The sequence below is a fragment of the Zosterops lateralis genome (genome assembly GCF_965231275.1).
Source record: "Zosterops lateralis genome assembly, chromosome: 2".
NCBI classification, from domain to species: domain Eukaryota; kingdom Metazoa; phylum Chordata; class Aves; order Passeriformes; family Zosteropidae; genus Zosterops; species Zosterops lateralis.
In genome coordinates this window covers 27,209,373-27,225,450 of record NC_139763.1, presented here as the reverse complement: position 1 = coordinate 27,225,450, position 16,078 = coordinate 27,209,373, and the positions used below count along the sequence as shown (strand labels likewise).

General features: G+C 39.6%; 1 protein-coding gene across 1 annotated transcript in view; it reads left to right on the top strand.

Annotated features, from left to right (window-relative positions):
* The window catches only part of GAS6 (growth arrest specific 6), a gene marked incomplete at its 5' end in the record, with an annotated part of 40,009 nt that overhangs the window by 6,309 nt on the left and 17,622 nt on the right, over window positions 1–16,078 (top strand). Inside the window, 4 exons of the mRNA XM_083854479.1 lie at window positions 8,108–8,132; window positions 8,906–8,968; window positions 13,643–13,765; window positions 15,459–15,578. Of these exons, the coding sequence (XP_083710605.1) occupies window positions 8,108–8,132; window positions 8,906–8,968; window positions 13,643–13,765; window positions 15,459–15,578 (331 nt within the window). The remainder of the gene's footprint in view (window positions 1–8,107; window positions 8,133–8,905; window positions 8,969–13,642; window positions 13,766–15,458; window positions 15,579–16,078) is intronic.

Below are 16,078 nucleotides of genomic sequence, written 5' to 3'. Positions count from 1 at the left end.
AAAGTTTGCTGTTGGTGGAAGTAGACACAACTCCTTCAACTCTGCTGGACTCATACCTACCTGATCTGTATCAGTTTCCACTCATGGGAGAGCAGCCCAAAAATTCAGCATACACCTGGAAATACTGACACCACTTCACAGAAGTAGTATACACTAAATGTCCTGTGCAGCAGGAGGGAAGGAGCAAGAGAAGACAAAAGGGACTAATATTATGCTGAGGGGCTATTTGAAGATAGGGCGGAAAAAGGTGCTAAGAATGACAAACTGAAGGGGGAGTGTTTATACTGGTTTCAAGATGGATGATAATGGAGAAAGTAGATGAAGTTAGGGTAAGTTTTCTAGAGCAGTACAAGAAGTTTTAATAAATATGATAGAGGTGAAAAAAGACAATTAAAAATTAAGAAAACAGTTTTGTGGCCATGAGCTGATTTCATTTTCTTTTTTGAATAAAAAATAAAGGAGCAGCTTACTGGGAACTAATACAATTTTTTAGGGCAGCTGCTTAAAAATCAGGTAAGAGAAACATTGAAAGTGTATAAATTGACAGCTGTGATTCATGTGTGTTTCATGCTCTGAGTGAGCTTAATGAACTAGAAGTAGTCACTTTCCACTAAATATGAAGAACAAGGACAGAAGCACTACCACAGATTTTGAAGAAACTGAGAAAGAACATAGCAATAAGGCTTACTTCTCTCCTCTCATTGCCTTTCAAGCTTTGGTGGATTTCACATTGGGGATTCAGCTGACCTAGTAGAGATAAGCAACTCCTTTGCCTCTTCTTTTCACCCTTCTTACACAGCATTTTGGGTGACTGCATGGACCAATTGAAATAACCTAAAAAAAGTAGTCTGCAGAGAAAAATAGTGATTTTGCAGCTGGATTGGTTCCCCAATCCAGCAGGGACTAGCACGGTGGAAAGGACAGCCTGAGGTTAGGATGGGAAGGCCGGGTGCTGGAAGAGAAATAGAAATGATTGTCACAGCTCTACCTGTCAAAGCAATGAATGAACAACCAAATCTTGGAGAATCTGAAGTTTTTCAGCAGGTCTCCCTTCTGTATCTTTGCTTTCATTATAGTTTTGTTATGACTGCTGTTCTACAGGCCCCCCACACATGGACATCTGTGGAGAAATTTACTTACTGATGGGTTTGTGTTTTCTCCCGGTTCCTTTGAGCATCAGCAGTGGGAACTAGAAGAAGGGCAAAGTTGGGATGTGGGGAGGATACCCAGGGGGGAGAACAAGTATTGGTGTTGTCTTCACTCTACACACCTGCCAGGACAGAAGGGTGCATAAGTGAAGAGATAAAAGGAGAATGGGTCACGCCTGCACTGCACAGAATCACATGTACCTGGAAAGCTACCATGTTTGGCTAATTCCTGGAAAAGGGAGTTCTAGTTCAATTCCAGAAAATATTTAGGACATAGACAGAAAAGCAGAAGTTACTTAACTATTAAAATAATTTACAGGGAAGTATGAGATCAGATTCTGCCACAAGCGCCTGGTGTCATCTAAGATGTCACTTCCCTATTCCTTACTTGCCTGTGCACTCTCAGTCCAAACCCTTAAATGCCTTAATGTGATTGAATGCTGTTAGTATGAGTTGCAATCTCTGCAGATAAGCAAGACCCAAAGAAACAGTGTCATTACATTACAAGGAGGGGAAAAACTTCAATGGATAAGATGTCACAGAATCTATGAGAGATTATTGATATTTAAATCATGTTTGATGGGATATATGACATGTTCTGTTTTAAATATGGCTAAGATAATTACAGAGACTAAACTATCCGAGCAAGTGTTAGTTTACCCACATACACATCCTGTAACTCTTGCAACAACTAACGATTCAAACAAGCAACATTGAATGAACATTTGTCACCAAATTGAGAACTTGCACATTATTGCAGCTGCAGGGAAAATAGCCTTTCAGTTCTGAAGCAGTGGAGGAACCTCAAGGCATTTGTGATCAGATTTCTGTCAGAATAACTTCAAAGCACAATTAACCAATTGGAATCACACTACAAATTATTTTTGTAAGTTTTTTGGCAGCATTTTTTGAAGTATTTGGCACCAGTTATATCCATTTCACACTGTTTACTCTAATAAAACCCTGCCTCAGGCCACCTATAGAAGTCATGTCTCTGTGCCCCCTGCATCTTTACAAAATGTAAAGTATCTGTGACACACATGAACTTTTTTCCCCCGTCATTTCTTCCCTTTCAGTAGTTTTTTTTTCTCACCTTTAATTATGCATTCTAATCATTGGTGGGCTTTTCCTCATTGCAGAGAAAGTTTTTGCTGAAGTGGCACCTCAGTAAGCTGTTGGGAAACAGTCTTGCTGTCCAGAAGAGAGCAAAGGAAGTTATGACAATAGATGGGTTTTATTTCAGACTTGAGGATTCTGCAGAGGTGCCTAATCTCTGTGGAAGACACGCTGGAGAGTATGGTCTTGAATGCGTCTATTTTGGAAAGTTTTACAGCTTGGTAGAAGGGGCAGTCACAGTCTCTGTGCACCTGAATAGCCAGACAGTGTGAAGTGGATACTTGACAAATAGACAAAAAAATCTAAAAGCTACCCTAGGCAGCTGTAACTTGGTTGGTAGGAGATGAAACTCGGAGGCTGCTTTTGGATCGTAATGTGATCTACTTGCCTTTCTAATGCCTCACTTACCAAACGGTGGAGAGAAGTTCTCTTTGCTCTTTGTATAGAGAATATAGATTGCCACAAGGCAAAATTGGAAGCAAATTAACCTGACTGAGTGATGGGTCTCTCATGATGAGAAGGAAAACTTGTGCAGGCAACACAGCATTCATCTGAGCATAAATTCTATAACTACTGGTTCTACATATTTAAAATTATGAATTGCAGAACTGCTTAGTGCCTGATATAGGTGAAGGGCCCAGTCATGCAGTGTGAGGTTTGCTATGCACCTAAAGTCTAGGGCTGAGTTTTTAAAAAAGGAGGAGGGTTCTTGAGCCTTACTGAGATTTGCATTCTCAGGTTGTAACAGTTGAAAACTGGTAAACACTGAGTTATAGCCAATTATGGTTGAAAGCAGTAATTTCTTCAAGGATAATGCAAACCCATAGTGCAGAAACATGAAGAACTTTTATAAATGAGGTCTGGCCATGCTCAAGACAAACATTCAGTCCTGAAGGAAAGAGGAAAAGAGAGAGTCATTATATAGAAATGAGAAAAGGGCATAATGTGGGAGTTGTTGCTACTCTCTTAGATGTAACTAGGTAACTAAGAAAGTGCTTTTTAGAAATCACTGTTGCTAACACAAGTCGGTGAAACACTCCAGTGTTAGCGGCACTGCAGTCGCAGATTCACAGACTGATTGAGATGGGCAGGCACCTCTGGAGGCCTTTTGACCCATCCTCCTTGTCCAAGCAGGGCCACCAAGAGCCAGATGTCCAGAAACATGAGCAGCCTTCCTATGAACTGCATCTTTTACTTGTGGCTTCTAGAGCTCAAAATGATTTTCATTAGATTCCGTGCCTTACGGTCTTACCTGACCTGGTACTCAAGCAAAATAAACAGAAGCGGTAAGCAGGCCCTTATTTCTGAGGTCTCCAGTGTTACCAATTGCTTTAAAATAAAGCAACAGTGAGAACATTTTCCTGGTGTTGACAGGGTCATTGTTATGTTTTCAGAAGGGCTATTTTTGTACAATGACTCATGTTAACGCCTGTTCTGATTTGGTGTTTTTCCATCTTCTCTGAAAACACAGCAGGACTAATGCATACCCTGTATAATTACACTAACTTCTGGATTTTACCACCATGGACTTTGGCCATAGAGTTGAAAATAGATGGTGACCACAGTCACAATGTAGGTTTCCTTTGGCAGAGAGGCTGACATAGGTGTATCTGCCCCTTCCACTGCACGGCTGTGAATTCTTACCTTCATGTTGCTGTTCTCTTCAGTTGTTTAAGTGGGAAACGTTGTGAGGACATCCCCAGAGAAGCTGTTCTTATCATTTGGAGGGAAAAAGCCAAATATAAAAATGAATAACCCGGAGATTAGGGGGGTTGTTTGCTTGTGCTAGTTTTTTGAGGACACTTTTAAAATTATGCTCTCTTAAGTATCCAGACTAAGTGTTGTAGTGGCTGTTTCAGCAGGGTAATAGTAAGCTCCAGCTTCAGGTGGGAGAGGAAAAGCTTAGCCCCATGAACAGAATTCTTATGTTTGCTGTCACTCTACCTTGAAATAAAAGCATGCCATCTTAGATCTTGCAACACTGTTGTGGATACAAATAATTGCATTTAATGCATCAGAAGACTTGCTTCTAGCATGTACATATATTTGTATGAAAGGAGCTGGGGCTGTAGAGTTTAAGTCTTTTCTGTTAAAGCACAGCTCTGTCTCCTGGGCAGCAAGAGAAAGGTCTCTGGAACTGAGCTGAAATAAGCAAGCCAAGACCTGCCTGGAGAGACTGGCCTGATGCTGTGCTTTCCATCTCACTGAAAGGGTGGAGATGTGTAGATGTTAGGGACTTCCCAGTCTCTCCTGTTTCCTCCTCTTTACCTGAGATCTCTGCTGAGCTGTACTTTGGGTGGCACATGGCACGTAACTCACAGGTGAGTTACAGCTCCGGGGTGTAGCTCAAAGTACATGTTTGACCTGTAGTGGCAGCAGATAAAATATGTAATTTACAGAAGGACCATTCATGTTACTGGGGCACCACAGGCTGCCAGTGTCCTGCTGCCAGGCCCTTGACTATCATAGCTTCTGCCATCCCAGCCATGCTGGTTGATATGTGGAAATCAGACAGAAAATTTAATGGGTCACAAAGAAGAGAGGTGGAAATAGATGAAAGTTTTCTTGGTGGGAGCAGTCACAAAGGTTGGAATTTTTGAAGCTACATTTGTGATGTTTGGTCTCTTGTGGAGGTCAGAGCTTCTGCAGCCTTTGTCTTCCTTTTGCCTGCACTGGGACATTACTCCTGGACAGATGGGTTAGAGAGCTTGGTGAAGTCAGTATCTGTGCAGCAACCTGTCCAGAGAATGTTTATGTCCAACGTTTTGTTTATGTCCAATGTTTATATATTTGTTGATAGCTTTTTATTTTATAAGCCAATTGCTCCTGCTTTTATTTTCAGCAGTAATTAGGAAGCAGATCTAAAGGAGAAGGGGTAACCACACTTAAATGTTGACCTGCAAATTTAACACTTACATAATTCTGTGGTGGTTTTTGCCACCCTAGTGGTAACAGTTAAATAACTTCCTGTGTTTTGATCCTGTGAATAGTGTGTGACGTTCTGGATGGTGAGAAGTTTATTGAGCCTGAAATTGAAGGTGGCTTGTTGAGAAATCAGCAAAATAGTAACAGAGAATCTTTGCCAACTCCTTCTTAGCAAGCCTCAAAGCATTTCTCTCGGCATTTTTGTAGAATCCTGAAATTACAATTCAACACTTCTAGTAGAAAGAAGATGAGTTGCACACTTTTAACAGAGACCTAACCCTGTGCAGGATTTTCATTTTCCCTGACATCTGGGGGTCATTAAACCTTAGTACATCACAGAAGACTGAAAAGATTCTGAAAACATTGAAGAGTTGAATGTTCACATGAGAAATAATGTGCATCTCTATCAGGTTAGGTGCAGCTTGAATTTTTAACTGAGAAAACTTTTCATCAGTGTTCTTTGAAAAGGAGCTACAGTTTAAGCAGGTTCCTTTTCTCAAGGTGTAAGATCATTCATCCTTCATTCTTGATTAATCTTTTCTCTGAATGTAAATATATTGTCATTGTATTTACAGAAGCCAGCTGTAAGAAAAAAATGAGTATGGAAAAAAATGAAAAATTAATCATACAAGAATGAGTAATGTTAGAACCTGTGAGCATGTGTCTTTATTTTAGGTTGGTAGTATCACCAGGTTTGGTAAACCTGGAGAAGTGCTGGCCTGCATCAGGAAGTGAATTTGTATAACATAAACAAATGAGAAAGGCAGGGAAAGAAGAGTTAAATTTCTATTAATAGCCTCCAGTTTCAATCACTTGGCTACATACTTTCTGGAATGAGGCTTGTGGTGGTACACTGCCATGGAGTTTCACTTATCTGCTGTTCAACTGGCATTGAATCAATACACAGTCAGTTTGAATTTGGAAGTTACTTTTACAAAAGTAAATTCTATACTACTTTTCTAGCACTCAACTCATTCATCAGAGGTCAAGGAGAAAATGCCTTTGCCACCACTGACATGGAACAATTAGGCTAATAGCCATGAATATGAAAGCTCCTATTTATTGTCCTGTGAGTGCCAAACCAGTTGTTCTTGCCAAAGTCTGGATTATCCTGTTGGTGGTTAAATACATCTGCACATTCTTGTGAAGTACATGGAATAAAGGGGAAGTAATGAAAGAAATGTTTGGAATATTTTATTACATACTCCTATCTTTTTCTCCTCAAGTGCTGGTTGAAGTTCAGTTTGTGTTCAGACACAAATGGGCACCCATCTGAATACTTAGACTGCTTAGATTTATTTTTATTTTGACTGCATTTTTTTGGCTTGTCTTTTTCAAACTAAACCTTAAAAAAACAAAGAGGGAACAAAGACCATAGTGGGTTCTGAGCTCATCACTCTGATGAAACATTTCAAGCTAAAAAAACATTTCAAAGCTCAACCCCAAAAGATGCCAAACATATCACCCTTGTGTCAGAATTGAAAATTAACAAAAGTGTAAGGTGCTGCTTCTACTTCTTTGGTGATGCTCTCATAATTTAGGTTGAATATTTGCATGGTGCATTTCAGTAACTGGAGCATATTTACGAGAAGCAATTGATTCTTCTGGTAAATGACAGCAGTGCAATTGATTGCACTGGACAGTCCAGAACAAACTGAATCATGATGTGTGCCTGTCTCTGTTATTTATACATGCCTGTATAGATCCAATCCAAACATCTGTAACAAGAGGAGAAGATAAAGTAGTTTCTTCTCTTGCACATTGTATTGACCAATTTAATTTTGTAGAATGCAGGCTATTTTCTGTTCCAGTCTCATTGAAGATAGTGTTACAGGGAAATTGCTCCTTTTGCATAAAAGAGAATTATACTATGCATAAGCTTTCATAATTAGCTGAGAAGTGGTTTATTTAAACAAAAAAAAAAAAAAAATAAGCACTGATACAATGCATAATTTTTTCTTTATTTGATGCCCCAACTACCATTTTAACAGCACTTGAACTAGTGACTTATATTATGAAAACCAGCATGAAGGTGGAAAAAAAATTGCTTTTTTTTCTGGCCATGAAGTTTTGTATGTTTTTAGGAATGGGATGCAATTGTCAGCTTCAGCCAATCTCCCATTCTTCCATGCAGCACAGCTGCATTTTCTGCAGTTTCCCTGTGTTGGTGCAAGCAGTCATGTGACTTGTAAGGCCTCACCAGGGTGACTATTCTGACATGCAAGGTTAGATTCACATCACATCAGCAAAATGATGCTGTTCTCACAGTTTGGCTGCACTTTGTTGATGCAAAGTAGGGAAAAGCAATGCATGACCATGTATCATGAGGGGAATGGCAATGCCCTTTGCAGTCTGGTTTTCGAGTAACGGATGTAAATTTTCCCCCCTCTTGCAAAGTGTCATTGCTCCATTCTTTGAGCATCCAGGATGTGATGTGTGGGTGGAACAGCAATGGTGTTGGTTGCGTTGTAGCCTACTCCTCGTAAGTGCAAAAGGTACTTTTTCTAGTGGCTGTGGTGTTCATGTCTTGGCCATGTCCTGCATCAGCAGAATGCCTTCGAGGGTGGCTGAATGATCCTCTACTCTTCCCTCTAGGGTTTTGTCCCTGGATTCCAATTCCTTCCCCTACCTCATGCCATCAGCAGCAGCTTTATCTCTTGGAGGGTGTCTTCATGCTCAGCCACTGACCAGATCAGCTGCTATCAAAAAATACCTTGAGATGAGCTAACATTTCTTTCCTTTTCAAATGACAAAATGCATGTGTAATACTGTGCTGCTTCTGGTTCTAAATAAAAGGAAATCAGGTGTTTGGAATTGTTAAACAACTGCCATACAAGACCACTAAAGTAACAGCAGCTCTTAAATAGCATGAAAACAGAAGCAAATATGATTCTTTTTTTTTTTTTTTTCTTCCATAGGAATATTTTTACCCGAAATACTTGGGTGAGTTTCAGCTTTTATTTTTGTTTTGTGGGAGTGCGGGTATGTGCCTAACACTGGAGCTTGTCACAGCTGAAGTCTCTGCTAAGGAAAGTGATGGAAATCTGATTGCAATAAATGTGCATTGCTAACTTTTAAGATAGACTTTATGTTCCTTATTGTACTTTGAGGTGTGTACTTCTACTTATGTGTACATTTGCAGACAGAGATGCTTTATGTATATTCTGCATGTTAAAATCTTGATGTTGTATATATATCTGTGACTTGCAGTGTTACGAAATAATTTGTAGTTTTCTACCTTTTCCCCTTCTTAATTAAGTTAGTTATTAACTAATGTAATTAAAAAAAAAAGGTGCCTGACTGAACTACTGGCTTATTCTATTAACTGTATCATAGCCATGGCATCATACTGTTTTCTGATCATGTTTAATATGTTTTATTTAAGATCACAAATGCCACAGTGAAAGAAAAAAACATGTGCTTTTTAGATATTTTAAAAAGTTTAGTTGGTCAAATTGGAGTAGTTACTACTGTAGTTTTAGAATCATAGTAGCATCTGGTTAAGTGATCATCCTCTTGAAATGGCTTTTAACTGCTATGCATCAAAGCTAAAAGATTTTGATGAACTTCAGAATTTTAAGGCACCTGGGAGATGATATTATTGCATAGATTTTGCATCCACCATCCAAATCCTTGCAGACCGGGTATCATTTTGTGTGCTTTGAAAGCTGTCCTTCGCCATTGTAACAATAACAATTTCATTTTCTGTTTTTCAGCTTGTATTAAGAAATATGGGTCGCCGTATAGCAGAAATCCAGATTTCCTTACATGTGTTCATAGTAAGCATTTTTGGTTTTATATTGTAGTTAAATGTTCTCTCCTTCTACTTGAAGATGTGGGATTAGCTCAGCCATCTCTTTTTTTGGTAGTATTTCAATACTGGTCTTCATATTCTCTAGGCTTAAGACTTCATCCCACTAAACAAAATCTTTTCCATTTTATGGCCTAATGCCATCTTGTTGTCATGTTTTAGTGCTTTGATATTTTATAATGCAAGTTTCTTTCACACCAGTTTCCCAAGGTTTGAATAATATGAGAAACAAGAGGGACTAGAAATAGGAGGTACCATAAGGCTGCACACTATGTGTGGCCCCCCATTTTCTATTCTCTTGAATGCTAATTTTGGCTCACCCCATTAAGGAACCTCAAGAAAAGTTTAAAGTCAAGCCAGGCTTGTGTCAGCCTTCTTCCATTAAGAGATCAGTTTCATGCATCATGTGACTATGCTTTGAATATTGCTACCTTTAAAACCTCAAATCAGTTTTGAAGCCAAACTGATAACTTTGTGGAGGGTGAAGAGTTTTTTCTCCCTCACTAACACTAGAGAAGAGAATTTAATGAATTCTTCTAATACATTTCGAGTTGCCTTTTGAAGCTTTACAGTGCTAAACGTAGAAGACTGCATAAGTATTCTAAATATGTCCTATGAGCAGTTCAAATGTGGAGAAAATCAGATCTATGTGTGTTGATTTTCTTTTTAGCCCTTTTATTGTGATCAAGTTTAATTAGTCATCTGTTCATAAAAGTGCTACCAAAGTAAGATCAGTATTTAGTCAACTTTTCAAATTTATATACTGCATTAAAACAAGCTTTTTGAAGAATTAATTCCAAGGTTAATAAGTGGTATGTGAAGAATTTCCCTCACATATTGCAGCAGTATCACTTATGGATGTTGACTCCTTTGAACTGGGAATTCTCAGACCTGTAGTACCTGTGTTGGCTGCAGTATGCCAGCTAGTCCAAAGTGGGACATGAGGCTGAGTGCTTACATTTACTTGTGCATATGACACAACAAAGAAGCAGGAGTTTCTGCTGAAAATGGTGATATTGACTGGGAACATTGTTCCAAACAGCTAATTAGTGTCTCAGAAATGAAAGTCTAAAGGGTAGTGATGAAAAAATCTGAAAAAAATAAAAGCTGAATAATTGTTTTTAGGGATTTCTGCCCATTGCAGATGCAGTGGTTTGGAAAGAAAATGATAATATTTTCCCCCATTAAAATATTAAAAGGTTTTTAAATGGCTGAGTTTTGGCTAGCTGTCATCAATTCACAGGAGAAGTAACAGAGAAGGAGCCTGAAATGTGCTTGGAAGAATGACAGGCTTTGTGCTTGGCCAATTCTAGTGTGCCTCCTAATTTTTCACAGATGCTACCAGAAGACTATATAGCTCTATGGGTTTGTGCCTGCAAGACACTTCTAAACTTTGTTTCTTAACAGCCTTTCTCTTCTCAAAACAAGGTTGTGGAAGGTTCTTTTAACCTGGTGTCATTCAAAGATATTGAACAGCCTAAGGGCTGGAGGGTGATTAACTGCACTAATTTATTCTGGAAATAAGGTAGAAATTTTAAGTATGACAGTGATTAGACATCTTAGACAGAATATATGAGGATTCCTAATTTCATAAACTCTTGAGATCATGTTACAGCTAGGATCCAGCTCCAGATTCAGTGTGTAAAGTAGGTATTTCCAGCACGGATGCTTATATGAGCAGTATTCCCATCAGAGCTAGCAGAGAGTTAATCTCCTCTGCTTCTAGAGGGATTACCCCAACCAAACTGTGTCTGCTCTGGGGAGGCCCAAGTCCTTCTTCAAACTCTGTTTATTGTGCTATCTCCACTGACTGCAATGGGTATAATTGCTTTGCAAATAGATGCTTACCACACAGATACCTACACTTTCTCTGCATATCTGGATCTCTTTCTAAAAGAGATCCTGCAGGTCATCTAGGAATTAAGGATTTGGTTCCGCAAAGCTTTGGAAAACTCTACAGGACTTTTTGGGGAATGAAGCTTCACGTGGCCTTAGAAAACACAATGAGATTTTTGTTAGGTCACATGTGCCTGCTTTTTACTATTAAATTACTTAGTGTAATATTATTTACAGCCTAGCATTTTGTGAAGTTTCAATATGGATCATTTTGTGGGTATCAAAAAAATAAATTCTCAGAACAAGGTAGTGAACTGAAAGTGACAGTCAGCAAGCATAAGCAAAGTATTGTTTTCAGAGATGGCATTGGTTGTTCTATTCTCTGTCTGCACTTATGAGCTTTATAAGTACTATCAGGCACAGCTCAAGAGCACATGAAAAGGTCGTGCTCATCACTACTTGTAACAGCTTTACTAAAATCTGTCATGTAGATGAATGGAAACAAAAGCTCCATTTTTTTCTTTTGCAATGGTTTCAGTCAGGAGCACCTTCTATGAAGCCAGCAGAATTACACAACTGTGAAGCCACCAGAAGAGTATAAGAGTGTGTCTTACATTCTCAAACTCTCGTGACAGGAGGGAGCTGACAATGCTGATGTGGTAGAAATCTCTGTAGTTGATATCCATGGATTATTCCATGGGTTGTTACCCTGCTGGGCAGTGTTACTATTACCATCTGGCTCTGCAAGCCATGTCAGAATCCAGTCTAAGGGGAAGAATCAAAAACTTGTGGATATATCAGATAGGTTGTGCATAACCCTGTTGACTTGATTTGCTTATCAAATGACTGAAAATACTGCCATATTTAGGAGAGTTGGTGTGTGCTACTAAAAAAAAAAATTGGTTTACTATACCTAAATCATTCTGTTTAATGTACACATTCTGATCCGTCTAGGAAAAGGAAGATCCTGGACAGACTTACTTTATTGTGGCTCATTGCCACCTTAACGTGGCCTCTCCTTCCCAGCTCCTCCACCTCCAGAAGTGTGTCAGCTGGGCAGTGATTTACTGGGAGCTGTTCTGGCAGGTGGATGTTAAGACAGCCCATGTAGCTATGTTTTATTTTGTGTGGCCTGGCCTCTTTGGCTGTGGCTTTGCCCCAGCCCTGCACATCTGGAAGGTTTCATCTGAACATTGGAAAATGCTATTTCACTGTAAGAGTGAACCAGAACTGGCCCAGATTGCCCAAGGAGCTTGTGGAATCACCGTCCCTGGGATAATCAAAAACCTTCTGGCGATGGTCCTGAGCAACTGGCTGCAGGTGTCCCTGCTTGAGCAGGGAGGTGGCACAAGTGACCTCTGGAGATGCCTGCCAACCTCAACCACCTGAGATTTAAATCCAAGACAGTCAGTGCAAACAAAAAGTGCTGTTCAGTGCTTTATGAGACATCAAATGGAGCTGCTACTGCCTGCACTCACAGAAGTGTTAAAGTTCTTTCAAAGCAGCTCATCAAGACAGTGACAGAATCACACAGAGGAAGCTAAGAAGAGACAGGTAGAAGTAAAATAATCCTGATAAAAGTAGGAGTCTTAACTTTTCTTAGTTTGAGAAGTCTCATGGGGCTGCTAATCTACAAGGAGTTCTTCTTCTAAAAACCTCCCTACCATACTACAAAGTCAAGTTTCAGAGTATCAAGAGTATTGGGCTCAGCAGAACCAGTGCATGGAAACCAGTGCAGGTCTTTTCTGCTGCTGCTCACTTAATGTGTATACACGGGACACTTTTAAATGCTTGGGAGAGGTACGTGAAAAAAAAAAAGGCTCTTGAACTGGTGAGCTTTGCAATCTGCAGAAAGAGATTCTGCACTGTTCCTTCTGGTTAAAGTTGTGGAAACAGTTAATACATTCATGTTTTTGAAGACCACTGATCTAGAGCACTGGTGTCAACAGGTTACTACTGCATGATAGCTACCAGCTCACTTTTTTGTGGAAACAAGGGTATGCTCTCATCCTTCCTTTAGCTACCTCTGTGAAGCACTGTCACTGGGTGTTGTGCAGGTAAGTGGGTAGGTGAATTTGGACAGGTGGCTACAGCCGGTGAGTAGTTACATGATACTTTGAGATTTTTTTCCTCCAGTCATTCCCAAAGTGTGGTGACTACTTCCCTGCTTCTTTCCAATGAGAAAACTCATTGCCAAATCCCGGAACTTGGCTTAAAGATCCCCATAGGAACATTGTGGTCTTTGTAAACTGGATTAATGGTTTGCTATTCCTTGGCTGTTGATATATGGGTATTCCTTTTTTTAATTTCATTCTATGTAATAGAAAAATCTAACAAAACATTCATTTATAAACTTTTGTTAGCCAGAAACCTATCAGCCCTGGTAAGATCCTCTGTTGAACTACCGAAAGTGATTGAAAAGAGCACCCATCCTTTCTTGAGTACTTTAGTTGATACTGCTTTTTTTTTCCTCAAAAATTAGTGAGAGTAGAAAAATAAGGTACTTTGAGTTGTTCCTTCCGTGATGTGTCCTTCAGATATGGGGGTGGTATCTCATTCCCTTTTACAATGAAGTGAATTCCACTGCACGTGCTCTAGCAAAATTTGTGGCACAGCTTGTTTGGCACTAAACATTAGTGAGCACTAAGAATTAGCTTATAGTTTTGCTAGGTGCAAGTATTTTTGAGTGATTCCCCAGTACTGTTTAAGCTTCCCATCTTCTAATGGGAGTGAAACACCTGGTTGTCAGTGACTTCAATATATTGTTCTGTTTTGTTTTGGTTTTTTTATTCCTTGTGTAAATCAGATTTGCCAAACCAGTGTTCTCCCAATCCTTGTCATGAAGAAGGGACCGTCAAATGCGAGGATCTCAAGGGGGATTTCTATTGTGAATGCAAGCGTGGCTGGCAGGGAAAAAAATGTGAAAAAGGTAATTTCATTTCCTTATTCTTGTAACAAAGATATTTTGTATTCTCAAATGGTCACTGTTACTGTGATGCATGATTCAAAAGTCACAGACCTGAACCTGGATTACACATTGGTTGTGTTTTTACCCTTCTGGGAAACAGGTAGTTTTTTCACATCAACATTTTTAAATTACTCTAGTGGAGCTCAGCTTGGTCTTGGCAAGGTAATCCAAGAAGTTACTCTCCAGCTTTCTGCTCCACCCCTCTGAAAGCAGCAGCAGAAATAGAATAGTAATGGCTTTTCAAGCAGAACTGCATCAGCTGCTGCTGTGAACCCTGGTATAACAGATCACAGACCGCAGAGCCAGAGAAGCTGGCCCATCTTCCCATCTAGCATCGCTGCAGTGGGAATAATGACCTTCAGTCTGCAAGCTGAGGTCTGTCTGATGACACACAAACTGATAAAATTAGTCTGTTAAAGCCTCCTTGCTCGTAGGACTTCATTCCATGTCCAATTAATCACACATATTCCATTGGTGTATTTCTATCACCTCAAAAGAGAATTTCAGACAGAAACTATTTGTGCAAGAAGTTCCAGCTGCCCACAGAGCTTTCTCTACAAGTTATCTTCTCTCCTCTTGTTTTCTGGTTTCTTTGGTGTTTTGGGGGTTTTTTTGGTTGGTTTTTTTTTGTTTTGTTTTGTTTTTGGGTTTTTTTTTTTTTTTTTTTTTTGTTGGTTTTTGTTTGTTTGTTTGTTTTTGTTGGTTTTGTTTTGTTTTGGTTTTGGGTTGTTTTTTTTTTTTTTTTTGCCTGCAAAGCTTTTTGTCAGGGCCAATGCTCTTTTGCTTGCCAATAGTAAGTGATGACTAGAAATCATATCCAGACAGTCCGGAATCGTGACAACTGAGACAGCAGGAGATCCAAGCCTTTCCTTCTCATGTAAATACTTAGATGAGTTTATAGGTTCACTCAAGCATCCTATTTAATCAACTCAGAAAGCAGGCCAGTCAGTATCCAGTTGGCTTTGAGAGCTCAGACACTGATCAGTCTGAAGCATATTTTCTTACTTTCCAATAAAATGCCATGACATGCTCTTCTACCCATCAGCTAACTGGAGTCCCATAGACAATCAGGACATAAAGAGCAGGTAGGGTAGACTGAGGGTGAAACCCAGGCTCTGCTGGATTTTGCAGGCTTTTGCTGCCAACTTCAGTGGGGCACAGTTAAGCTCACAATGTTCAGCAGGTGTGAACTTGGAACTTCCTGCGTTCTCATGAGTTGTATAGTAACAATATAGTGTTCCTGTTTTATTTAAAGCTTCTGTCCTGAACTTACTAGCCATAGCATAATTTTAGTACTTAGATATGATATAAAATGCATAACTAATTTACTTCTGCAAACAAGCTTTTTTGCCTCCACAGTGACTAAAGATACTTTTATGTATTCTCAGAGCTGTGAAGGAGATATTATTTAGTTACAGATCCTTCTCTCTCCCTTGGTTTTTTGGGGGTTTTTTTGGAAGTTATACAAACTTGAGCTTATATGCAATGAAATGTTTGAATGAAATCTTTGTGTGCTTTTTGTTATCACTATGTTGTATCATCTGTAATACTGTTTCTTGTTTGGTCTTTCTCATTCCCAATGCTTATTCCACTCTCACTCTGTAGATTATTTACAGATGTGAAAGGCTGACTGTGACACTTTCTTTTGATGTAGATATTGATGAATGCAGAACGCAGAACGGCGGCTGTAACCAGCTCTGCCTCAACAAGCTAGGCAGCTACCGGTGCTCATGCTACAGTGGTTATGCTCTTAAAGACAGCAAAATATGTGAAGGTAAGCTTTGCTGGGACTCTCAGTTTGCTTCAGGGGGGATACTTTGTGACTTGTGTCTGTGTTTTGGAGAGCTGGGTTGCCCTGAGCAGTCCTGGTCTGCTCCCTAGCCTGGCAGAAACTTGCTGGTAGCTTCTCTTAGCTTTACTCCACTGGAGTTCTGCTGGGTCCTCCAGCCAGTATACATGCCTGGGCTTGTCAGCAGTTGGACCGTGATGCTCTCAAAAGCATAACACAGACGTGATTCACAGAGGATTTGTGGCTTGGATTGTGCTAAATTGGTTTAGTTGATCAGTCCTCATATCCTAACATTGAGAGGAGGAAGTGCTGGCCAGATGTGTTGTTATGATTCTTTCCAGTCTCACAGTGTTGTAGTATGTAAGCCATTTGTTTTTCTTTTGTGCATTTCTTATTTTGTTTTTTTAGATTTGGATGTGTGCAGCAGCTAATGAATTCAGATAGATACAGATGGCTAAATTCACTGCAACTCAAAATTAATAGGT